Here is a 27,696-nt window from a genome sequence, read left to right as displayed (position 1 = left end):
CCAAGATAATTTAAAATGATTTTTTACCCGCAGGACATGGTCATGGTATAGATTTGGGGTGGTTTTTTCAATAAGCAAAAAATATAAGACTCAAGTAAGCTTCAAAAAGTTTATTCATAGGTGACAGGGTACATGCATCTAGTCAGGCGAATGCCTGGCCGGAGTTGGCGAAGGGAAACAGATCATATGTGCGAGGAACTAGTCATAGGATCAACTACCCCTCATCAATGTGGTGCGCCCAGATTACCCAGCGTCCCTTTCGGCAGAGACCAATATGCACTGGCAGCGACACCATGGGAAAGCGCACATGTAGTGAAAAGGGCTGAGGGCCATCTGTGCTGCGTACTACTGGTAGAGTAGAGGTGAGCACCCAGCCCTATGCATGGACTAAGACCTCTGCCGCAACAAACTACATCACTGTTTTTCTACCTAGATTGGGTGTGTGTGTGTGTGTGTGTGAGTTGGGGGTTGGGGGGGGGGGGTATATATTACTAGTCATAAAATAGCAAAACGATAATACATCTGTTCACTTTTAAGACTGTTTTAGGAAGTTCAGACAACTCCCATAGCAATTCAAAATCAGCTGCCTAAAGCGTCTTATAAAAAGGAACGGAGGGAGTATCAATGATCACATGGTAAGACATTTCACCAATAGTAAATAAACAAAACCCTAAAGCCAAATACATGCTCCATAAGTATATTGTACTCATCATACAATTCCGGCGAGGAACTTGTAGACCAGGCTGCCAACACGCCCTAGCCAACTTCAGAAAGATGCTCAGTTATCCAAGGGTGCTTCATACACAATCTGAGTCTCTTCATAAGAACACCGAGCTATATGGCCTGACGAACCACAGGTGGTCACCTCAGACAAATGGGAAATGAACTACAGAGCATGTACATCGTACGATCAGGCCGAACAAAGGGGGAAGCAGCAACGGAGCATGATTTTCTTGACAGTGAATACATTCTGCAATATCAGGGACCAATAAAAGGGGATGAAATAATACATGCATACCGACTGTGACAAGATACTTTTCCCCGGTAAACTTTATCAAGAAAATCGACGGGCAGTGCACATAGGTATCATGTTCAAGGACTCGAGGGTAAGATGAACCCCAGTTCAGGTTTTGGTAAGATGGATTCAGTTAACCATGCAAGAAAATAGAGCCCAAAAAGGTATGCACTGTCCAGTGCATGTTTACACCCTTTCTGTGTCAGCTCTTCTAAAATGATGGGCCCGCAAGCCCCCTTGTCATCTAAATAAAGAGGGTGTGACTGAGGGTCGAACCCCTGTGTGCTGCATCTAGGCGTTGCTTGAGTCTGTCCTGTCGCCTTTTTAGACCTCCACAGAAGATATCACCCATGGTGCAAGCATTTACAAGGATCATGTCAAACTGTATACCCAAGTTGAAAATTACTGTGCTCAGTTGATCTTGGGCTTCGGCCTCCTTGGTCGCAAAAGAAACCAAAGCAACCCAAAAACAACTATAAAAGCAGGGATGGTTGTCACGTCTAGCTGTACGTCAATTTTCCTTTGACGAGCACATTTTGCAGGGTGTAGATTTGAGATGGTTGAGTTCACAGCATGAGAAAATCTGACAGGGAAAAAACAGCACATCAGAATACCAGGCATGTACCAGATCATTCCAGTTGGGGACACGACTCCATTTAATAAAACAAAAAAAACAACTTGAGCTTAATATTCTGATGTTTACAAATAAATATTCACAAATGCACATTAACAAATTCTACTTCACATAACAAAACGAATCGGACAAGACGTAAATAAAGTGTGAAAGCTCAAGGACTACTGACCCATTAGAAGCCTCCTCGAGCGACGACATGAGCTTTACCGCATCACCATACCGCAACCCTCTAGACATAAAGGCAACCTACAGACAAAATATTAGCCCCCTATACCAAAAATAACATAGGTAAAAGAGGCCTATCTGACAACAACTTACCCTTCTCCACATGTTAACAACGGAATTGTATTTTTCAACCATCACGCTCTCCTTGGTCTTGAAAATTTTAAAGCCTTGTTCAGCTGCAGATTGTTAAGGTTACAACAACAAAGCCTTTTTTGTCCCAAGCAAGTTGGGGTAAGCTTTGTTAAGGTTAATAGAAAAACATAATTGAATAAAATGCAAACATCCCTGTTACAGCGTTTTTGGCTAGGTTTGAAGCCAAAACATCCACTATAGTACAAGTTGGACTATCAATTGGCTAGCATGGATGTAAATTGTGCAAAAAAAAGTGTGGTGGCAAAAAAATGAATAACATATGGATGTTGGTTAGTGTACAAAGAAGATATTTTGCGCAAAATTTCTGCAGTGTGCATCATGATATTTTTCTCACAAATTTTCAAATGTGCATGTGTTTTTTTTTCAACTGAGAGCATGTGCCCCAACTATGAATCACTTGTGTGAAGTTCATAGTAGTTCTGTTCCAAGCCTCCAACTAGTTAAGTTCAAAGCAAGCATAAAAAGTATTACTCGCCGCTAATTTTCAAGAAATTGAATGACAAGACGATTATTAGGATACATGTCCTCTCTGTTATCAATCGTTGAATTGCTGAATTGACTACTCGTATGGATTCCTCCACTCCAGTAATAATATAGTTCCGAGCGATCACATCTTGCTGAAATTCTGAAAGTCGCCAACCTTTAGAACTAATAGATAAGGGATTACAACCCACAGACCATGTCCAGTCCTAGAAACATCAGACAAATAAGAAGGTATGAGAAAAGGAAGGGGCTCGAAAAGTACACACGCAAGCAGGTATTAAAAGGGGTGAAATAAAATCATGAAGGAATGCTAACAACAATGTGTATTAGGTCACATACAAGATATAAAGCTGCAATGGAGGATAATATAGAAGTTGTCAACAAGCAATGATGGACAATTCGACACAACTAAGTAACAAAAAAATGGAAATGTAAATATTTATCAGGCAAAGTAAATATTTATCGACCTAGAAAGGTGGTAAATGCCACAAAATTTTCCTTACCTATGACATTTAGCAGTAACTTTTCAAGTTTTATCTTGGCAAATATAAGTTAATCATATCGGAAGTATTTCAGCAATATCTGGCATAGATGAAAACTGTTAATAAAAATTTTATGCAACATATCTATTCCCTTTTCATGCATGTGGTTTGGTGGGTGTAAAGCCTACAAGTAGCTCCAATGGAATTAAACACTACAACTGATGAAAATTGATAGCAAGTGTCACATGTACTCCCTCTGTAAAGAAATATAAGATCGTTTACATAGTGATCTAAACGATCTTATATTTCTTTACAGAGGGAGTACAACAGGAAGGTAATACATTCTGGATCGAACATCAAGTTAAGCCAACATGCACAATGGTTTGTTTGCGTCGAATACTGGAATTGCATGTCATAGCAAGACAATCATGGGATTGTGAAGACAGCATGTTGCTACGATATTGGTGTTAGAGCTGTACATACTTTTCATGCATTAGTTGTGTAATAACCCTATCATATACTCCCTCCGTCCCATATTATAAGAGCGTTTTTGACACTACACTAGTGTAAAAAATGCTCTTATATTATGGGACGGAGGGAGTAACTATATAAGGGGTATCTGCATATTTTCTACACCTGTACATGTATGTGGATCATAGCAAGAGAATCATGGGATTATATTGACATCATGTTACTAGGATATTGTTATTACATTTGTACATACTTAACATCTATATCTAAAAAATAACCCAATTGCACAAGGGGTTTCTGCATATTTTCCACACTCAGCCTACGGCCTCGTGGAAATAGAAGTTGCATACTTCCTTGCATGGTATCAGAGCCTAGGTTTAGGTATTGTCTTTCTCCCAATATATGTTAGGTTTAGGCAGGAGAGATATATGTTACACATTAGTCAACAAAGAATTAAACTGATAGACATGAAAGGCAAAACAAACCTCTGATGCAGTTTCATGAGCTGAGCTATAAGCCAGATGCATAGGAAGTAAACCAGATACATACTCAGCAGATGCAGCAATAGCCGCCTTAACTGGTTTCCTGTTTACAATGAGTTATTAGTACCATTAATGCAGTTGACTATAATGGCGAACATGTACGTGAACCCAAACTCAAAATGAGAAAGAAGACGGTATTAGCATGGGTACAATGTGTGTCAAGTTATGCGCTTGTTCTTATGACTGATGAAATAAGGGAGTTCACTGTGTTAGAAAGTCGACATGAGATCACAAACAAAACGGCTATTGTATGCCAAAGAAAAGTTAGCTGCCACATAGTTTTTTGCCCAACTCATATGGCAGGTGAAACAAATTATGTGTAAAATAATGAATTAAAAATGATGGTACAGTCCCATCTGTGGTCTCAAACCAAGCACACCCTAAATGCAGCAACCATTTGGCTTCATGAGAAAAAATTGGTCCAATTATATCTATTCAAATGACTTTAGTCAATGAATCAGAATTCAAATTTAAATAGGAAGTTAACATATGTTTACCCGCCACCTTTTAGAAAAATGGAATGTTTAAGCTTTGGTAAATGAAAATAAGGCTAGGATATTATATATTGCAAATGGAACCAGCCAGCAACACCAATGTTCTAGAATGGTAGCTCGCGAGGTTAACACCAATGTTCCCATAAAACTAATGAATAATACTACCAATCATACCTCAAATCCCATAAGATTGACCTCCCATTGCATTGTATGTGGCTTTCCCAAGAATCGACATCTGACTGAACCACGACGACCATGTTTGAAAGAGCCTTAGCTTGGTAATGTTTATCCAGTAATAGGGGTTCACTATGTATGAACCAGAATACTGGAACCTCCAATGTTGACCTGTGATTTGTATGTTCTCCTGTGTATAGAAGCAAAACATAGTTTATAATAATCCATCATACTGTAGCATGTGATGGTGGCCTAGGAGGTCATGACTAATACAAATGCAATTCAACATAGTAAAGACTTGCTCCATTTCTCTATGAACAAATCCCAGAGATGATAGTACATCAGTTCTTGAATACACGTTGACCTAAACACCACACAGTTATGGTATCAGTATGGCTACAACATAATCCAGAAAGTTACAAGCAAGACAATACATGGAAATGTTCTTGTGGTACATTAGGACTTTTGTGTTTATCATAGCATACAACAAAATCCAGAGGAAGATTCTATGCTTTCAAGTTATTTTTTTCTGGATCTTTTAAGCCCTTTTCCGTGCAAATGTTTTGTTGCCACAAAAAATGGCATCCAAACATTTTTTTCAACTGAAAAAACTAATTTGTATCACTATATGATTAATAAATTTTGCAAATACATAACTAGAAACGGAATAAACAAAGGTGTGTGTTGGATATCTGGTTGTCCAAAACAACAGATAAAGAGAAGGGTGTTTAGCATTGCAAAAACAGATTCATCAACTTTAGCCTCATAAGATCAATAGCAGTATAGCACACAATCCTCGCATCAATCCATGCATGATGTTCTTTACTCATGTTCATCATCATATGCAAGACCAGACTTCAATCTGACAACTAAAACACATGCATGCGTGTGAATGGTCAACAGAACAGCATGAACTATGCAAACACTACCTTAACCGAATGGCATTCTTCAGGCTAAACAGCATTAAGTGCCCGGGATTATGAGAAGCAAAATATAACAAATCTATACCTTTAAGTGAAGTTTGCTCACTTAACTTCTGTAACTGGTGCTGGAGAATGGCAGAATCCAGGTATGTACGGACTGTGGACCTATAGGTACCATTGACCAATAGAAGTGGAACCGCGGCTGCACGGCGAGCCATAGAAAATGCCATCATCAATGCTGGTTCCTCTGACAATGACAGCCTGAACATCAACATGCAGAATTCAATCTCGTAAGAGTGGGGAAACAATTGTCAATATAGGTAATATCCACATAGGTAGTTTAGTCTTTGTGAACTACACTCAACATAGTTTGTGAGGATGTCAAGATAACTGTAAGAAGCACACAAGGCACACAACACTTTCTGGATTTTCCTGAATTTATATTCCTTATAAGCGAAAACTCATTTGGCTCTCGGGCGCCAGTGACCTCGCTATCCGGGGCACCTAGTTTGACCCAGCATCCATATGTCTCGCATCTAACCCATGCTGGTTCAGTTGTAAATATTGAACACGAGTCAGTATATAGATAACTAGGACCATATTCCTTGCTGTGCCAGGCACATTGATGTGCTGGTCCACTACTACTTATCTCATGTCTGCCTTCCGCTGAAAACGTCCTAGGTGGGTAGGTTTAGTTGTCAGTATTGTTAATCCATCCACACATAAACCAGTTCAATTAGGTACTCCTAATCTGCTGTGTCAAAGGAAATACTCCTGATCTACTTGTTATTGTATTGCTGCCAATATAACTTCTATTCATGGATTACAACACCATCATGTTAACAAGCAACGACAGATAATGTGTGAACACTAATCATGACTAACAGTCAGTTGTTAAGTAACAGAATGCCGCATCAGATAATTGTATCTATCCGCGTGAATCCTTGCATGGTTAGAGGTAGCAAAAAATAATTAGCAGACATTCAAGACAAATTTGTAAATACTATGAAGGATTGACAGAACAGACTACACCAACAATTTTGTACAGCACACATAAACAAAAGCCCCACCCATGTTCTTGCCCACATGAGACACAAATGAAAATTTTAGCCACTATTACAAGTTCATTACAATGATTTTTAGGGGGGTGGGGGGGACTAAATTTTCATAAGTTGCAGATTCATCCATCCCAGTTGAAAGTCTCATGCATGAGTTAGCATAAGAGAAAGAAGTACATGGATTTCACATGCAGAGTCAGATCACAAGTAGATGCACATGAATTTCACATACAAGTTCTATCTTGATTAGTTTTAAACCCTGTAGTAAGTTTATCATTCCATATTAGTAGCTAACGAAGCACTTCTTTTTGCTCTTGCTGATGGACAAAGGGCAAGTAATAGGGCTATAAACCAAGATTGAGAAAATGAAGTACACGTACATGTGTTGGGTAAACATTGACTTCTGAGATGGTAACAACAAAGAACTAAGGCCATCTCTGATGGATTTTACATTAATGGGCAACTGCTTTATGTTCCTGGCTTTCTGCAAAAGAAAAAGGACAATGCAGGGGGTGAGTAACTTTATTGATACAGAAAAATAGGCAAAAAAATATATAATAGCTACCTCTTGTGTGACGAAGTACAACTGAAATGATAGCTTCTCATAGTAATGGTATGCTCTGTGAGAAACAGATGGAGCAATTACATGCCTCATAGAGCCCCATAATGTTGACCCCAGGTGTGCAAGAAATGAATCACGAGCCACTGTGTAACTATGATGTTCCTGGAATTACAAGATGGAATTCTGCTATTAGAATACCTGTAAAAACATTGTTATTAAAAGAATGATTAACACTAGGTAAGTGTGTTGATATTAGCAGAAAGATGAGTTCATATTAAAACACAATTTTAGTGTAATTCTTCATCCTGCTTTTTGTTATTGTGCATGTCTTACTCTCTGCCTTCCTTCCGGTTCCTGTGTGAACTGTAATGCATGGCCAAATCTCATCATACTTCCTTCTTACAAAACCATCCGTCCAATTTCTGTTTTTCGTTCTGACATGCAAGGTGCAAGAATGAACATGTGATGTTGTACATAATTATTTTATAATCTTTAGATGATTGTATCAAACTAATATAGCATCTTACTTGCATTTTATTTGTATTATCGTGTTATATACGATGGGCCAATGAAAAAATGGAACAAAACAAGACCCATCTGATTATTTCTCAGCTACCAGTTATATGCAGTTGGGATGTACCACACTAGAGAGTTAACTACTTGCTACAAACTTTATAATGTTGGCATCTATACTGTTACTTCCTAGGCTCTACCATGTTGTGATTAGCAACACTTTCTGTTACTTGATGGCAACCTGTCAACTGATTAATACAAGCAACTGCAGGTGGTACCCTACATTATTTGGTAGCAACCATAGAAGTTATCCATGTGACTCCATATTGTTATGTACCAGCTATTTATTTAAGTAATGAGTGTCAGTACTTGTGCATCCATCTAACCACTGGCACTTGTTACTAAAATAAAAATAACTGGGACAAAGCAATACAGAGTTAAATGGAGTAACTTCTATGAATGGTACCAAATAGTGTAGGGTCACCATTTGGTAGCAACACGTCTTCTTTTGTTAAGCCTATCATATGGTACACGATGGTTCAGACGGAGCACCAATTGAATGTTTGGTTAGCTTGATTCTTCTAAAGATAATAAGATGATGACATACAAGAACTGTATCTCCAATTGTCCAGTCCCCCATGTACATGACTACATGAGTAAATGTGTGCTTAAAAAGTGGCAAAACTGCATGCTCTCTGCTACAATGGTATAAGTAGTTGGACCAAGCTAACCTCAGAGGTATCTTTAAACAAGTTCCATTTTTCCATCCTCTTCAGGGCATCAAGAGCTTTCTTCTTATTAATTTCTTCAGAATCTCCACTATGGTAGCCCTCCAGTTCATTTTTCAGCTCGTGCATTCTCTGATCGAGTTCTGAGCAGAAAAATGAAGGTGGTAATTATGTTTCTGATAAAGTAATATTATGAACAGGATAAGACTCAAAAATGTAATTTACGAACGCTTCTGACAACTCGACCATTTTTCCAGGAAACCAGGGAATAAACAGGGCAAATTTATTAGAACTAATATTTTGATATTTTCATTATCTTAAACATATGCATGGATGTCAGGGAGGAGTAGCTGTGCTAGCTTGCCTGAAGCTTCTAGTCCAGCTATATCATAACATTTTTGAAGGAAAAGAAATACCAGTTACTTGGTAGCTTTCACAATCCATACGAAAACATGATGTTCATGCTTTTTTGGGTGGGTTAGGGGTTGGAGTACGGGTAAATACTTAATCCCTGGTGTGAGCTCCTGGACCAAAACGAATAAATAAACAAGTAATACGAAACAGCGGTGTAAGTGTGTTAAGGAGTATTAGTATTGGTCTAAGGGCATGTACAGTGGAGGCTACAGGAAGCGTTAGCCCCAGACATCCACGTAGATAAAGAGCACTGAAACAACCGTGTGAAATAATCTCATCCAATGCTACAACCTCCTCACTGGCCCCACCTTTCTCCCTCGTTTTCTTCACCTTTTTATCTTTCTCTCTTGCTTTTCTCCAAGACCGCATGAGTGCAGCTTAGCTTTGCCATTGTTTATGAGGGAGAAAAGGAGCCAATGGTACACCTACATCTTCAGCAGCAAACTTTTGTCAGCGGAGAGACAACCTCTTCTGCAGGAACCCGTTTTTCTCTCCAAGCATCACTTTGAGGCATTTTGGACCACCCGAACCTACGTGGAGGCCTGAGGCATCTGTCCATCGTGTAGCGATGGCCATGCCCTAAGTCTCCTTATATATTTGTATAATCGTACTGGTTTAGATTTCCTTACTTGTACTCAAAGTTTCTTTTTATATATATTTGCCCCTTGGGCTATGCAATACAGATAAGTTGCTTCTTAACAAAGTCACAACTTAGACGACAGATATCACCTACAAGTTTACCACCATGTAGGATAGTTAAAACAAAGGTGCAAATTTATGGGCATCCGGAAGTACCTTTGCAAAGGGCAAGTTGTATCCTTCTTTTCATGCAATGCTTGAAAGCAAAAAGTTCATATACATCAATTTCTGCCAATAGGATATCCACCGCATGGTAATCCTGAACCAAAAGAAATCACAGTCCATATGCAAATCAAGAGCTGGTTTCATTTTTCAAGATGTGACAACACAACAGAAAAGGAAAAAAAGGTGCTAAGTAGAGAAAGCCCATGCCCCTAAAGGCAGTTGGGGCGTCATTATGCTGTGAGAGATTAACCAGCTGTAAGGCGACTTATCAAGAGTTCAGGCATCAGAAGTATCGTTTAACACAGTAAAGGAAACAATTTCAAGTATCCCAAATCTTTCTGCTCCCTCTCTTCTTGCCTGTTATGCTGCCAGAGCTCTTCCTACCTCTAATGTTTCATTAATATCCTCTCACTCTCGTGGTTGGGGTAAGACAAGAAGAAATTTTGTAAAGCAGCACCACCACCCTTTATTACAAATCTACTATGCCCCATCATGGAGATCAGAATATAAAGGTGTCTCAGTTGATATTAGATTGAGTTGGCAGTATAGAAGAATATGTAAACGAATACTGATGGTACCTCGCCAACAGAAGAAAACCTTTCTCTGATTGTATCTTGTAGACTTTCTTCAGCCTCTTCCTCTGTGATTTCTGCATTAGATCAACTACAATCACTTCATGCTGAACAAACAAATTGGTGAGAAATTCCTGTGCTACAGAACATTATTGTAGACGTACACTAGAGAAAATGCACTCTACAGCTCAGTCTGCCACCTGGACAAGCCTACTCACTAGCTCGCTTGGGCTCTCATACCTGCTTCGGTCGAAAGATATAACACGGAGTTGCAATATACGACCCTTAAGCATTATATGCTCTTATTCTATGTTTGAACTCTATGCGGCAAAACTAATCCCACCGCTACCACACCTGTGCCCCACAGTCCACTAATTTGACCAGGACGCACCATGCAAATAGGTTAATGCCCTCAGCTATAGCCCATTTGTGCCGATAAATGCCTGGAACCCCCTCAGTAAACATTCAAACAGTTTACCCTGCAGGGACACATGCATTTGTGCTGATAAAGCAATGGTCATAATCCAGTAAGATTCACAACACCCACATCAAGTTGCTCGGCCATTTGACAGCCCTCAAGCGTTATATTATTCACTCCTTGAACTCTCTGTGTGAGACTAATCCGATACTAATCACCAGAATGCTAGCCTTATCAAGTACAAATGACATCCATCGTACTTTTATGATGGCCAACATTCTTTATTTCAGCAAGACATATGTTCTGGATGGTTTCCCCTTTAGCTCAGTCAACACGATAACTATACACCTGTCTTAACTTGTGTTCAGACTTTTCACCAGTTAATAACTCTAACAACATTATAACTGGTGTACTCTATATAAAGCTAACAGAATTTGGAACGACGTCATGAAATGAATACAGAACATCTTATGTAGGTGGTTTACCAAAAATGAGTTCAAGGCATAAACAGACTGACATGGTTAATAGATCAACTGTTCCTATAATTAACTGTAAAGCAACGACTAGTAAGATAATATATGGCCTTTAGAACAAGAGCAATAAACAGTAATGTAATATTAAGAACATGCTGGCAGCTAAGGAAACTAATGGGATATAACTTTTGAAAAGGTCAATAAACATAGTGACGCCATATGCATACCCAGTGCATAAGTAACCAGGCTCTGAAGTGCATAAACAGGTAGTAATGAAACATCATATGTACAAAGAAAAATGAAAAAAAACTGACCTGCGACAGCCCCAACAGTTTTTGCCACATTTGGCAGAGTAAGTTCTGTACGAACACCATCCCCACCAACAGCAGGGCCCCAGGAAAATGGTCCGGCAGTAAGATCAACAAAAGCAAACCTGGAAAAGGTAATTTTAGTTAGAAGGGAACCAATCCAACCTCAAAAGTATAGGAAAGAGTATACACTGCCCCCTGAGCTTTGATGACATGTCTGCTTTGCCCCCAGAACTGCAAACCAGGTTTTCTAAGCATGATTATTTATTATATTCAGGCTGTTAAGAGTTATCTTATGTTACCATGTATAGCCTGTTACCACCTGTACATGTATATATAACTGGCCCTTGGCCCCCAGGAAATACAAGTTGCATATTTCCTAACATGGTATTAGAGTCCTAGCCCCTAGGTCAAAAAGAAAAATTAGCACGCTCAACTCATGCCAATACAATCTCGCGTCGCCGCCATCCTTCTCTGAGCCGACTATCATGCAGCCGCCTTCCAACTCCTCGTCTGGCCGACTATGCTGCCTCTCCTTTCCTGTCCATTGATCAGCACCATCCTATGATGCCCCTGGCCTCCCGTGATCTGTGTTGTCTGCCGCCGCCGGCCCCCAGCGCCCGCCCACGATCCACCCACAGCCCACATCATCTGTTGTCGGGATCCAGCATCGGCCTCTCATCCGGTCGCCTACGTCTACATCGCCTCCTGGTGGCCTCCATCCATGCAACTCTATCTCCCTTGGTCGTTCACCTCCTAGCTGGTTATTTCCTCTGCCCCAACACTCGAGGTGTTGGATTTGATCGTTCGTTTGATTACTAGACTAGTTTGATCATTCGTCTGCTTCCGTTATAAAAAAAGTTACAATGAGTTTTGATGGTGCTAACTACACCGAGTTTGATCATTCTTCCGGACCTAATTGGTTCCCTTCTAACTACACCGAGTTTGATCATTCTTCCGGACCAAGTTAGAAGGGAACTAATTTGATCAAGCTGCTCGAGCGAACCCTGGCTCGACAACGCGCGCGCATCTCTTCTCTCAAAGACAGGGACGCCAACACATCCTTCTTCCATCGCCAGTGCACTTATCGCAAGCAAAAGAACAGGATCCACTCCCTGTCGGTTGACGGCGTCGTGCTCCCCGACCAGACTGACATGGCTGCGGCGGCCTTCGCACATTACGATTCTCTGCTCGGGACCGATCGACCTCGAGATTGCGCCCTTGACCTGCAGCATCTCATCGAGCCGGCCGCCCTTGACGACCTGGAGGCCCCATTCACTGAAGACGAGATTTGGCAAGCCATCAAACGCCTGCCGGCGCGCAAGGCGCCCGGCCCGGACGGCTTTACCGCGGAGTTCCTTCGATCCTGCTGGCCCGTCGTCAAGCACGACTTCGTCTGCGCCTTCCAGCAGCTTCATTCGCTCCGTGGACGAGGATGCAGTTATCTGAACCAAGCGCTGCTCACACTCATCCCAAAGCGCGCCGACGCTGCCAGCCTGTTCGACTACAGGCCCATCAGCCTCATCCACCTCGTCGCCAAGATCTTCGCGAAGGTGCTGTCTCTCCGCCTCGCGCCCAAGCTCAATGACTTGATCAGTCCCATCCAGAACGCCTTCATCCCCGGACGCAGCCTCCACGACAACTTCTTGATCGTGAAACAGTCGGCGCGCCTCCTCCACCAGTTGGGAGCTCCGCGCATCCTCCTCAAGCTTGATCTCACCCGCGCCTTCGACTCCGTCTCATGGCCCTTCCTCTTCGAGGCCCTGCGTCGATATGGGTTGGTGATCGCTTCCTTGGCTGGATCGCCATCCTGCTCTCGTCGGCCAGCACCCGAGTCCTCCTAAATGGCGCGCCTGGCCCGGCGATCTCGCATCGATGTGGACTCCGCCAGGGCGACCCGGTGTCACCGCAGCTCTTTGTGCTTGCTGTCGACACGTTGGGGCGCTTGTTTCGCCGGGCTGCTGAGCTCAACATCCTGCAACAGCTGCACCCCCGTCGTGCGATCCCCATCATCTCGCTTTATGCCGACGACGTCATCCTCTTCTGCCACCCCTCACCTAGCGACACGTTGGCGGTCAGAGAGATCCTGCAGCTTTTTGGCAGAGCTTCAGGCCTGCGGGTAAACTTTCAGAAGAGCACGGCCACGATGATTCGTTGCGTAGCCGAGGAGGTCGTTCCGGCCATCGCGACGCTGGGATGCCCCATCGCGCAGTTCCCCATCACCTACCTGGGTATCCCCCTCACCTTGCGACGCCCGACTGCTGCCCAACTGCAACCCGTCGTCGACAAGACTGCCGGGAAGCTGCCCACTTGGAAAGCGCACCTCATGAACAAGGCTGGACGCCTCGCCTTTGTCAAATCCGTGCTCTATGCAATTCCCCTGCATCAACTCCTTGTGCTCGCGCCGCCGAAGAAAGTCCTCAAACTCCTTGAGAAGATCCAGAGAGGCTTCCTCTGGGCTGGCCGCACCGAGGCTCAAAATGGCAACTGCCACGTGAACTGGCGCCGCGTCTGTCGCCCCACACGCCTAGGCGGCCTCGGCATTCATGACCTGGAGCGCACGGGCCTTGCCTTGCGCACCAAATGGCTCTGGTTCGCGCGCACAGACGGAAACAGGGCCTGGGCTGGCCTCGATCTGCAGTTCTCCAGTGAGGAACGTGCATTCTTCTTTGCGTCCACCTCCATGGTCCTTGGCGATGGTCGGCGAGCATTGTTCTGGGAAGACCGATGGATCAACGGGCAATCCATCTCTGAGATCGCCCCCCAGCTATATGCCCTCATCCCCAAGCGCCGCCGCAAAATAAGAACAGTGGCCGATGGCCTCCAGGCACACACATGGGCATCAGACATCCATGGCGCCCTTGGCATCCAAGAGATTGGCCAATACTTGCTAACCTGGAGGGCCATTGAGAATATCACTCTCTCTGGTGATCCAGACCAGCTCCATTGGAAGTGGAATGTTGCTGGCACATACACCGCCCAGTCCGCGTACCTAGCCACCTTCCATGGCTCTACTTCCTGCCCGGCATGGAAACTTAATTGGAAAGGCTGGGCCCCCCCGCGAGTGAAGTTCTTCCACTGGCTCGCTAGCTTGGGACGCTACTGGACAGCTGATCGTCTCGCTCGCCGCGGACTGCCGCACCCTCCTCGCTGCCCGCTATGTGATCAGATGCCGGAATCGATGAACCACCTGATCATGGACTGCCCCTTCACCAAGCAGATTTGGCACGACATCCTGTCTTGGCTGCACCTCCCTTGCAGCGCGCCTAATGGTGAAAACTCCCTGTCGACCTGGTGGCACACGGCGCGGCAGACCACACCCAAGCTGATGCACAAAGGACTAACATCCGCGACGCTGCTGATCCCTTGGATGACCTGGAAGCATCGCAACGATTGTGTCTTCAATGCAGCCACCCCTTCGACTAGCGTCTTGGTTGCAAAGATCAAAGAAGAAGCTGCGCTCTAGGCGACCGCGGGTGCTCAAGGCCTGCGTGTCATCCTCCCACGGACCTGGGACGTCCACTGAAGTTATTTTGTGTTTCTCGCCTGTAATGGTGCCTCCTAGGAGGATGTAACAAACTATCTCTCTCTTTTCAATTTAATGAAACGCAAAAGCCTTTTTGCGTTTTCTCAAAAAACTACACCGAGTTTGTTGCCTTTATGTGCATTCATATGCATGACCTTTGTCTCTGGGGTGTTCTTTTTGGCAAGGTCTCCTGTCTGTCGCACCCGGTTCCTCCTGTGTCTCATGTCTTCTACCCAGCCGACGCCACCGGCTCTTGCCACGGATGCTTCTCAGGCTGATAAGTATGCAGCAAAGGTTGTTGATGATGTGCGATTGATGCTTATGACCATCGGGTCTTACTATCGGAGGGCTCTTCACACTTACCGTGATACAATAGAGAGAGAGAAGTGCTACAGCTCTCCTTGCCACCGTTGAGAGTCTCTCGTGTAACCTCTGCTCCGACCCGCTCCACTCTTATCACCCACAGAAACGTCTGGCGATGTAGAGCTCGGAGGAGCGCGGTTTCCCTTTGTACATGGCGTATCTAGTTGTTGGAAGTGGAGTTGTGGAGATCCAGCTGTCCCAAGTGGCACGGTCCCCGACGATGGTGAAGCTATGAAGAATATGATGTGGACCCGATTGCATTTTTCTATCTCTATGCAGGGTCCTCTTCTCAAAAGTCAAAGACCTTGTCTGTAATTTTTGTTTTCCTTTGGGTTCTAATGTAATCTGCCCTTCATCACCACATTATTATTAACGCGGGTTTTGGGTCCTTCAGGACCCTACTAGTGTTCAAAGAAAAGAAACACTTACCATGATGACATGTTTGCTTACACTCAATGGTTTGAAAATGATGCTCGTGTCGCAGTTGTTCTCAGTGTCAGTGCCAGCTTTCTACATCAACTTGCCTCTTGAGTTTATGGGCCTTACTCTCGTCTTTGAGATAAGGACTCATCATCGACAGCACCATTAGCATCTGGTAATGCCCTATACTTGTCTGTGGTCCGCTAGAAGCATGCTCTTCAGCAGAATGACTCCACTGGTGATGATTTCTACACACAGTTCTGGTATCTCTGCACTGTCGGTTGTGTACTTGCTAGTGTCGCCAGGTTGTGCGGTCAGATTTCTGGAGTTCTACGAGTTTTGGTCTCGGCTTCGCAAGGAGTTTGAGCCGCGGCATGCTTAGCTGTTAGCTCGTGACCTGTCTCTTATGGAGGCGCTTTCTAACATTTGTGCTTCATGTTGAGACGCACCTACGTGGTGCTGGTTTACTTGAGGTTCCCTCTGTGCTCGCTGCTCGAGCTCCTGCTATGTTTTTTGCACTGGCTCTTTCCAGCTCCACCACTCTTGCCCTCTCCTTCTGGTGGCAAGGGTCACTCCCGCAGTCACTGCAGCTACTGCAACAGGGATGGTCACGTGAATCTGGTTGCTTCAAGAAGAAGCGCCACATGCGCAACATGGAGCACACTACACACCTCTTTGACATCATCAATTGTCTCCTCAACTGAGGGGGATATTGTGAGACTTAAAACGTACACTCGCCGCTTCAGGTTCTTCTTCGATGTGTGTTGTCTTATGGCACTGAGCTACCACCATTACACAATAAGGTACATCCCCGTGGGTTCTGGATTCTATGGCTTCCTTTCATGTCTTTTGGTTCTTCCACCTTGTCCTCCATTAGATCTCTTGATTTTCCTGTTTATGTTCCCGCGGTTGATGGTACTCCTCTTTCTATTGCTAGTTGAGGCACTCTTACTGCTTTTTTTTGTTCCCAATGTTGCTCATGCTCCTTGACTTACCATGAACCTATTTTCTGATGTTCAGATCAGGATCGTCGCACACAAGCTCTGGTTGGGGTTGGCATCATATTCCTTCCGTTGCCACCACTATTGCCAGCCCCTCAGCTTCCATCGCTTCAACTACTGACTCCTTCCAGCAGTCGCATCATCAACTCGGTCTTTTGGGGTCTGTCTCAACAAATGTCTCTTTAGAGTGCCAGGGTTGTAGCACAGGTTAAGTTACCTTATCATACTAGTGAGTCAATGTCTCGCGTCCTTTTGATTCAGTTCATTCCGATGTATGGCACACTGCTCCCTTCACTTTGAAAGGGGGGCATCGATACTATATTATTTTTATAGATGATTTCTCTCGCTACACTTGGCTTTATTTTATGTCTTCTTGCGATGAGGCTCAATTTGCTGTCATGGCACACTCAGTTCTCTATGTCTATATGTGTGTTTCATGCTGACTCAGCTGGCAAGTATATCTCCAAGATGTTGCGTGGTGTCCTTACTGAGCAGGGTACACTTGCACAATTCCTGTCCTGGTGCTCATGCTCAGAATGGTGTGGCTGAGCGCAAGCATCGTCACCTTCTTGAGACAGCTCGTGCGTTGACGGATCGCCCCTCTCTTCCGCCTCACTTTTGGGTTGAGGCTATTTCCACTTCCACCTACCTTATCAACATTTAGCCCTCTACTGCTTTGTAGGGTGGCATTCCTTTCAAGCGTCTTTTTTATCATTCTCCTGATTATTCGACGCTCCGTTTATTTCGTTGTGTTTGTTTTGTTCTTCTTGCCCCCCATGAGTGCACCAAACTGACCGCTCAGTCTATCGAGTGTTTCTTCTTAGGATACAGTGTCTTTTCAATGGGTGGGGATATCTCTTTCTTCACTTTTCCTGACATATCTCTCACTTTGCCCCACCATCCCACTCATACTCATCCAACAGTTGCAGATCTGACGCCGCCATCTCCTATGGTTTCCTCTCCTCACTTGTCACATGATTTTTGCACCTTCCATCTCTGGTAGATTCTCTGTCTCCATCACCTGAGTCTATTTAGCCAGTTGCTCCTCGTATTCTTCCCTCTTTTCCTCGCTATTATGCTTGTCATCCACGTGTAGTGGGTGAGTATACTGATGTGCCATCTACTTCTGATGTGGTCTTGGTTTTCGTGATCGGCCTCGCCTCGCCATTGACCGCTACGGTTTTTCTGGCGCTATTGTACCTCGACTTCTTATCACGATGTTGTCCATCCCGAATGGCAGATGAGATTGCTGCTCTTGAGTGCACCAGCACATGGGATCTTGTTTTTCTTCTTTGTGTTTGTCCCATCACTTGTAAGTAGGTCCACAAGGTCAAGGCTCGCACCGATGGTTCTCTTGAGTGCTACAAAGCTCGCCTTATGGCACGCGGCCTTCAACAGGAGCATGGTCATGATTACGATGGGACTTCTGCTCATGTGGCCCATATAACCACGGCTAGGTGTGGCCTCTGTTCGCCATTTGTTTGTATCTCAGCATGATGTTAAGAATGCCTTTCTTAATGGTTAGTTGCGTGAGAGGATTTACATGCAGCCACCACTTGGGTATTATGTTCCTGGTGGCATGATCTGTCATCTTCGTCGCTCTCTCTACAGTCTTAAGCAAGCCCCTCGCGCCTAGTTTGACCACTTCGCCTCCGTGGTGAGAGCCGGTGGTTTTTCGGCGAGTGCTCATGATCCTACGATGTCTGTCCACCTTTCTGCTCATGGGCTACTTGTCCCGTGGGTGCAGCTTGTTTGCCAACTATAACAACAGGAGTCCACACAACATGGATGCATACAGTTCATTCTGGTGGCTGGATGTCTTGCAACTGACAGGACATTTACAAAGGTGTCACGACTGTGGTGATTGGAGATGGAAAAACGACACTACTTTGGAAGGACTTATGGACCCAGAACGTGCTCACCGGTACACACCCTAGAGCCTTCTGCTTTGCTCGCAATGAGGATGCCTTGGTGACGGACATTTGAATGTTGTGGATCTGGGCAACATCTTCCATTCGCCGCTATCAATTCAAGCCAGAGAGGAAGCGAGGGAGATCCAAGTCATAACAGTTCAAGGCTAGCAAATACTATGTGTACTTGTTTCTGAGAAGTGCATGCTGATCTGGCCTTCAAATGGATTTGGAAATCCAAGTGTCCAACAAGACTAAAATTTTCGCCTGGCTTTTGCTAGCTGACCCTCAATACAAGAAACATGCTTCACGAGAGACATTTTAATGTCCAGGAAACCGTAGAACACCTATTCTTCCAATGTTCAGTGCTCATTGTTGGGCTTCCTTGGCCATTCTTGGCCTGCCTCTGGATCAAGACTAGAGTTGTTACATGCAGGGAAACAAAGCTGAGGCAAAACTATGTTTATGGAGATATTTGCCATGGCTGAGCCCTCGAACCAATCCTGGCTGACCAGATTCAAAGAGGACCTCTCTCTGTTGGTTCATAGATCTAATGAAAGACTAGAGCCTTTCATAACCTCCTTTGTAAAACTCAATTTGGTGCTCTACTCTCTTTTGATCTCCTTGTTTTATCCCTCAAAATGGGAGAGCCCCCCCCCCCCCAGTACATATGTAACATATTTTTATTTTTAATATATTTCAGTGAGGTGCTCCCTCATGGTCTTCAAGGTTAGAAAAACAGAGAAAGGTGAAGCGGAGCAGAGTAGAACTTCCCAGACATGTGGTTGAAAAGAATTAAAATATATCTGATTAGCCAAGTATTTGCCACTTTGTAGTCCATGTCATCGACCAGTAGCAAAAATTAGGGTAGTTATTCTCTCCGGTTTCAGAAAATCAAGGGGTGGGATAGCTAATCTGGTAGTCAAATTTCAGGGGGGTAATAATGACTTTTTCCAACAGTAAAGCAAAACAAAATCATAGCAGACCTGTTTCTGCCGACCCATATATCTGTAAGGCATTCAGCATGCAAACCCTTCAAATCACTGGACATGAGTGCGCTCTCTAGAACATCATGCAGCTCATCTTTTGCACCGTGTAATATCTAACAAGAACACATGACGTTACTTATATATACATGGTAAGATATTTAGTTGTGTGCACTGATATAAGTGTGGCACCTGAACAGCTTTGTCATAAATAATGTCCTCTTTACTCTTTCCTGCCTTCAACAGTTCAAAACCGCTTAAGGCTTCCTTGCACTGTTTTGACCAATCACCCTGTACAAGACATGAAAAGGGCATTTTATTGAGTTACACGTAATATTGTCACGATTGGTTTTCATGTAACCTTGGGTTACACACAATAATAATCCACCAGTCATACAGTACATCTTGGCAACAAAACAAGTACGTTGAAATTAAACAAGGTACTTGAAAAGCACATAAGGTATGATCCAAACTAGCAGTGCAAAAAGTTGGTGCTGATTCCTACTGGCTTCATAGTTTTTTGCTTTCATAAGACTAACAACTGAATATCTAAACTCAAAAAGTTCAAGTGCCTCAAAACACAGGGCAGGTAATATAAACTGACTATGACAAACTAACAATCACATATGGATCAGTAGGTCCAAAGCTTAAGCACACTCGAGAACCAAACAGTGGTTGGATGCTTAGTGGATGGTTGTTACCCCGGAACACCAGGGATAAAACCCGAGTTTGGCACTTTGCTGTTTCATTAATGTGGATTATTCTTTCAGTGGGAGGCGACGTTCCTGTCGATAGCGAGGTGCGTGTGGTGACTTTGCAAATCTTTAAGTTCCGTGGCTCTAGTCTTTAGTAGACGATTTGTGTGTGTGTCTGTTTGTGGTGGCGTGTGTGTGTTTGTGATGGTGTGAGAGTGAGTGCGCGCATCTAGCTGTACTTGGTGTTTCTAAAGGAAAAGTTTGAGCACTCACAACACCCAAATTTGGGGTAGAAGTAGAAGACGAATAATATAGCACAAATGGAAATGCTGGACTGAAACAAAACAAAACATACCATATCCACGTTGTCAGTTGTGGTCCATGAAAATGATGACAGGGGGTGATTTTCATACAAGGGCCTTTTGTTGACTCCCTTCTCTATATCTGCTTAATACAGAGATGCTACATGGTAAAGTAGCGGAAAAGCATACCGTATAATTTTAATAAAAAATACAAGTGAGCTAATAGTGTTCTCTTCTGAGGGGTTTTACAGTGAAAATATCAACTTTTCCTTTACAAAGCAGAATTATTGCACAAAACAAAATATTTGAATAAAAGAAACACCATGTTTCTCAGTTGGGAGGAGTTGGGAGGACTGCATGCATAAAGTCCACATGGCCTTGGCCATATCTCAGTGCCAGTTTCCATCAACTAACCTGCCCCAGACCAGATTTTTCTAATGCTGAATAAATGTGTGGTATGCATAAAATGAATGCACAAAAGGCAGCTGCCCCAGTTTCCCTTTTCAAAACAGATGTTCGAGCACACTCTGGTATGTTGATTGCAGATGTGGATAAAAATATAAATTATTAAAAAGTTAAACTACACATAGATACGCTAAGTATCTGACAAGAACAGAACAAAGTTCAACATGGATATTACTTGCAGGGATGTCAGAGAAAATTACATGACTGTTCAAGAAAATAATGAGCTAGGGAAGTTGTATAGAATTATGATAATAATATCAAAACCAACTCATGCAATCCAAAATTTTGGTATACCATAGTAACACGATATGGAGACAATCCTTATTCAGAAACCTATTTTTCAGCTTTGCATTTGCATAGACTAACTTCTGAGGAAGCAATGTCAGCACCCACCGCATATATCTCTTATTGATCCAAATATTAAAATATGGGTCAATGAAGAGTTCTACTTATCATCTATATGTGTTTTCATCTTTAATGTTACATGAACTCAGAAATCAGAAGTTATAACATAAAACAGGAGAAGATAATATTTACCAAGATAGAGTTTTGGGTCCCTTTTAGATTGGTGTATCCGAGCTTGCAGGGTCTTATTCTGAAAAAATAACCACTAACATGTCATGTTCCAAAAAATTACAGCTTTACTCACTAAAGAATAGAATACACTCAAGATCAATAGGGAAATTCACATTAAATTAAACATAGGTTGTGCAGTATCCATGTATAGAATAAGAATCCCATGGAATCATAGGACATACACATTAAAAATTATAAGCGCTTAATATGCAGAACTCAGGGACATATGTAACTGTTAAGAGTTACATATATACTCAAATATAGTCATTGTAAATTTCTCGTTGTATAAGGTGCTTGCTGCATATTTTCCACACCTATACATCTATAAATACTGGCCTTATTGACCGAACTCCTGCTGCCACGGGAACTGTTAGGTTTTATAGGCTTTTGTGAAGCCTTCGCATCTCAACTTTTAACATGGCTAGAGAACCCTAGCAAAAAAATTACTTAAGGTTCAGCTTCTACTCATAACACTCTAGAAAATATTACTTGGAGGTTAAGAAAACAAACAAATACAAGAACATGACTTCAGGACCAACTTATCAGTAGAATCAATTTGACTTCAGATCTTTTTTCTTTACTTTTGTCTACTGTTCATCATCATATCTTCTATATGGGGACAATTAGTGACACTTGTGCTAATCGCAACTGTGCATATACTATTCTATTTTTTAGGGAAACATATATTATTCTATTGCAATAGAGTCATCTGTTACGGGTTACTGGACCACATGGGCCAAACCTAGAGTCCTTGACCATGTCTATGGGCCACATTCACTAAGCCGTCCTGCATAAATGTATCACACTTCAAGAGAAAAAAGCCATGATGCCTTCTTGTTGCCAAGCCAACAGCTACCAATTGAAGATAGTTTCATGTACAAAAAATGCCAGAACAACAATATGCACACCAAAAAGATTCATGAAATCAACATTCAACAAGATAGAAGCACAATGATATTCCTCAATTCCTTGCAGGAAATTTGCTAAAGCATGCAAGCATACCTCCCTCAGTAAGTTGATCTCAGACTCGGAGAAGCCCTTCCTGTGAACACAAATAGCACAAAATACAAATAAATGAGTATGAAAAGAATTAGATGATGAGCTATTGGTTGCCAAAATGTACCGTTACTCTTGAATAATGAAACAGTGTGAGAAGGAATGCACAAAACGCTACCCAGAGAAACTAGAAATCGACAACTTGTAGAGTTTGTACCTTTTCCATCTTAGCAGCAGAATTAGGCTATTTGAAATAAATAAATTTCTAAAAGGCAATACACTATCTAACAACAATTGCTCCAAGTCCAAGCGTTTCCGGAAATGAGATGGTTGTGTGCAATACATGGCAACATTGCACAATCAGATTCATATAGTAAAAATAGGTTTCTAGATAGGTCTGGGTATGTTAAGAGTTAACAAAACAATTTAGAACTATGATGTGTGTCATGCTACATAATTACTAAACAATATTACCAATTGTTCCATATTTGAAGATCAATGAATTGAAAAGGTCATATGTGTTATATGTAGATTGCCCAACCTCCTTCATCAGTTTGCTGCTGGTTGGTGCATGAAACTTGAGATGGTATCATAGCCAAGAGGTCTTGGCTTCAAGTCTTGAATTTCGCATTGTAAATAAAAAATTATTTCCCCCCTTTCTGTTCACGTTTAGGCCTTATCGAGCCACATGTGAGAGGGGGTGTTGAAGCATATCTGGATTACCCAACCTTCTCCATCAATTCGGACTTTTAATTCTCTACTGGTTGGTACATGAAAGTTAATATGGTATCAGAACCAAGAGGTCGTGTGTTCAGGTCTTGCCTTTCACAAGTCTTGGTGCATGAAACTTATTAATATGCACATTTTCGTGTTCAAATTCTCATTCGCATATATATATATAGGCTCGTGACTGAACAGATAAAAGTGTCCAACTCAGCCATGTTTAGTAATGACCATCTTACATGATGGACAGGCATGGTCGACCCCGAAGACGATATATACTGGAAATATTGGCTACATCCCTTTGAGTAAATAATAACTGACATGACAATTTAGACATTGATTATTTAGTAAATAAGAATATTAGTCTTGCAGATTCTACCTGGCCATACATCATCCCGAACTAAGTCTTAGGAATTCAAGACAGGCCATGTAAATTGAAATGTCAGTGCAGAAAATTAAATCCAAAAGGTTCATACCATGAAAAGTTACCAAAAAATGACACATCATGTTCTTGTTTTATGACAATATTGTCATTAAATGTAAATGAGTGCATCTTCTATCAGAATCATGTTGGTGTTAACTACACAAAATGTAATGCAACATAAATATCTGCAAACTCACCGATATCCATACTGAGTACTCTTTTCAATAGGCTTGGGGTTAAGAATGAAGATGTTGTATGCTTCTTGTATCTGAAGGTGATCAACAAGTGTTGAAAATACATGCTCCATTTGATCACTGTCCACTTGCCAAATCGCCGCCCCACTTTCACTGTATAAAGTAAAGAAAATAATATTTGTAAGCAATGATAAAATGAGGGAAATGCGAGGTGGCATCGTAGAAGTGATTGTAAAGGCCATCAGAAAGGATTTCCAAGTAACTGTACAGTAAGAAGGTTTTACCCTGTAACAAGTCTAAAAGGAATTATCAAAGAAAACTAGAAATAAACTATAAACCAATAGCTACACACACACACACACACACACACTAAAGCATATTTCGTTGGATAATAAAAACACAAAAATCTTGGATGTGTTATTGGTTTGAAGCACTACATTGCATTTCCAAGTAACAGAGGGAGATCATAACTTAAGGTTCTTTGGGATGCACAATCAAAATTGCAGTGTCAGTCTACAGTTACATTTTCTGGTATATGCTTGCACAATATGAAACACTTTACCAAATTGCAGAATGTCAAGAACTGCAACAATGTGTTTCAAGAACATCTGACCTGGGATCTGTGAGATCTTCTCTGCGTGATAGAACTTTTACAGCATGTTCAAAGACAGACATGATATCTTCTCCCATATGTATTGCATGCACAGAAAAACTACACCAAAAAGAAATGGAAATGGAATAGTTGAATCAGTACTCATGGAAGCATACCATGGCCTAATTACAGAAGAGGGTAAAACATTGCATGATAAATTGGAACAACTGCCTTAAGTGTAGAGGTTCATTACTTGTGATTCACGTGGCTGACTAAAGGAAGATCATATTTCTTTAGTCTCTTAACGGTAGTCTTATAGAACGGGCTAAGAACTTCTCCAACTGGAGGGATTCTCGTATGCTCAAATATGTGATCAATTTTTGTAAACCAGCGCTCTAGTTCTTCACGTCCCAACTTAAACTCTGAAACAAATAGAGGGACTGTTAATGCTCGGTACAAACAAAAAGCTAAAGGGAATAGTATTATTGCATAGGTATATACATAATTTACCATGGCCCCCTTTGCCATCAAATCCCATAAAGATGAAGTTGACAGGGATTGAAAAATATATCGAATCAACTTCCGCCAGGTTCATATAGTTTGCAACATTACCTGAATACAACAGAAGAATAAGCAAGGGATAAGCACAGTTGTAGAGAGAAATATGTTTTCTGATAAGCAATTGAGCACACAATCTTAAGTCCTATACTATACATATCTCGTGTGCAATCGATTGCTTCAGATGCGCATATATTAGTCCTGCCATCACTCTAATCACCTCTCCACACAAAAATGAAGCCAAACCCTCAATATATGATACTTACCATGAAGCAACACCAAAAAAAAATATGGTTGCCAAGAAAATGGCCACATGGCAATAACACTATCTGTAAAAAGTACACACGACGGGTTTGTTCATATCGAAGTTGCATCTGCCAGTTGCTCTGATCATTAATTCTCAACTACATACAAACCCTAACTTTCCTTCAATTCCCTTAGTTCTTTATTGCAGATCTTAGCCAGCAAGTTCTACAAGATACTGATATTGTTGTTACTGGCTAATGGTTACAGTGGTATAAACGAAAACGGTCATAGCACTCCTGCTGAAAGAATGGCGATAAGCCCATGGGCAGAAGTTTATCATAAGCTTTGAACCTACAATTCCAATTCAGAATATAACGCAGTGGCGATAACATCCAAACATTGATTTAAAAGAAGTATCACTGAGGGACTATGCTGAAGCTGCTGAAAAAGAAGCTTCTGACAAAGCTTCGGAGACATGACATTGAAGAAAATTGATGAGCCAAGACCAGAACCCACCAGCTCTCGTGAAGTTGAGAAGCCCAATGTTGATGGAGTCCCTTGACTTCGAGCCCTCCAAGTCATCGAACTCTACAAAAATCAAGAAACGCATAAGCACCCCCGACCCCATAATGCGACAGACAAGCAGGAACACCAGGCAGGTGCCAGGACAGAAACAAAATAATAATGAAGTGAGGAACCGGACCTGTCCGCATGACCGATTCCGTCCAGAACTTGCTCTGGGGCTTCATGTTGAAGAGCGAGAAGACCGAGGAGCCGGCGTCGCGGCCGAGTTTGCGCGTCCGGGTCCCCGGCGTGGTGGGCTCGGCCGCCTCCGGGGACGGGACCTGCGGGCGAAGGGCGAAACAGTGGGCGTCAGGAAGCCGAGCGGAAGGGGGCGGAATGATCAGATCTGACCAGAAAACTAGGTTCGCAGAAGAGCGGATTACCAGAGCGAGCAGCAGGAGGACGAGCGCGGATACTAAAGGGGCGGCGCGTGGCCGGAAGGGGCTCTTCATCTCGCCGGCCGGGGCGCCGCGGCGCCGGACAGCGGCTGCGTCGGGGAGACCGGGAGGCGAGGTTTTGGGGATTCCGGATCAGGGGTTCGTCGCTCGCTACTGTCAGTTCATCGCGCTTGGTGATGGTGCGTTCTGTTTCTTCTGACCAGTGCTGGCCTCTCTATCTGTCGCAAAGGCATCGCACAAGTACTCGCGTCCTGGGCCTTGCCCACGTCCAGCGCTCCTCCGATTTTCTTTCCTTTTGTGTTTTCTTCTTTTCTATTGGTTTTACCAGACGGTTCTTCCAAAAAGAAACCGGCTGCTGATTTTTTAATGATTTCAAAAAATATGTAATTACAAGATTAAAATTTTACAGAAAAATAAAACATGTCCGTTAGTTAAGCAAATGTGCATGAATTTTGAAAATGTTCACGAATTATAAATTGTTCACACATCAAACAATATTCATGTTTTCTGAAAAAAATTAGTATATTTAAAATGTTGTCATATTTCAAAAATAAATGAATTTTTAAAAAATAGTATATTTCAAAAATTCTTGTATTTAAAATATATCCATGGATTTAAACATGAATTAGAAAGAAAAAAAGTGGAGAAACACATAAACAAAAAAACCGAATAAACCAAGGTAAACCCAAAGGGAACTAGAAATAGAAGGACAAAGTGAGAAAAAGATGGAGGGCAATGTGGGTCGACCCAGTGCAGTCTCCTTGCGTGTTTGCCCATCAGAATGTCACGTAGACGACAAATAGATTTTACCCTTGACATTTTGCAAAGCTCTGAGTCTAGGCGGGAGACCGACCGTCCAGGGTCGAGGATCCCATATGTACAACCGAATAAACTAGAACAGATCGGCGTATACTCGTGCTCTGCCACTCTTAATAGTGGCACAACATAATGAACTTTGACAATTTGTCTTGGCTCTCGACGGCAACATGTCGATGTGCCTTCTCACGGCATGTTGACCTCTCGGCCTCTCGCTCCACATGCAGATGCACCAGCTATACACGTGCGTCCATGATCGAGTCGTACATGACGTCAGATTCGTAGGGTTCTAGTTTCTAAAATTATAGTTCCATGTTTTTAGTCTCTTTCACAACTTTAGGTATTAGAATGGTCTCAAAGAAGTATTTGTTGAGTGTTGAAAGAAGGGAAAGACATACAATGAGAGGATCAACATACTAAATCACCAAAGGTGCTTTAAATAATTTATGTTGAGCTTCAAGTACCGTTGATGTCAATGAAGTTATGTGATGTATC

At 42.5% G+C, this 27,696-nt stretch overlaps 1 protein-coding gene across 1 annotated transcript; it reads right to left on the bottom strand.

The window, feature by feature from the left end:
* Positions 1-671: 671 nt before the first annotated feature.
* On the bottom strand, positions 672-26,558 carry LOC119303876. Its single transcript, XM_037581022.1, has 25 exons — positions 26,371-26,558; positions 26,127-26,268; positions 25,940-26,011; positions 25,130-25,231; positions 24,873-25,041; positions 24,641-24,739; positions 24,031-24,180; positions 22,693-22,732; positions 21,652-21,709; positions 20,703-20,791; positions 19,845-19,943; positions 19,653-19,768; positions 11,453-11,571; positions 10,254-10,324; positions 9,667-9,769; positions 8,461-8,600; positions 7,220-7,378; positions 7,035-7,138; positions 5,682-5,857; positions 4,674-4,863; positions 3,949-4,048; positions 2,548-2,716; positions 1,968-2,050; positions 1,819-1,895; positions 672-1,598 (listed from the first exon to the last, which is right to left on the bottom strand). The coding sequence occupies exons 1-25, from the start codon at positions 26,437-26,439 to the stop codon at positions 1,427-1,429; spliced, it is 2,868 nt and encodes a 955-aa protein (XP_037436919.1). The 5' UTR covers positions 26,440-26,558; the 3' UTR covers positions 672-1,426.
* Positions 26,559-27,696: the final 1,138 nt, after the last annotated feature.

Source organism: Triticum dicoccoides, chromosome 5A (genome assembly GCF_002162155.2).
Source record: "Triticum dicoccoides isolate Atlit2015 ecotype Zavitan chromosome 5A, WEW_v2.0, whole genome shotgun sequence".
In the NCBI taxonomy this organism is placed as follows: domain Eukaryota; kingdom Viridiplantae; phylum Streptophyta; class Magnoliopsida; order Poales; family Poaceae; genus Triticum; species Triticum dicoccoides.
The sequence above is the reverse complement of the archived record's forward strand: the minus strand, read 5'-3'. Positions and strand labels throughout refer to the sequence as shown.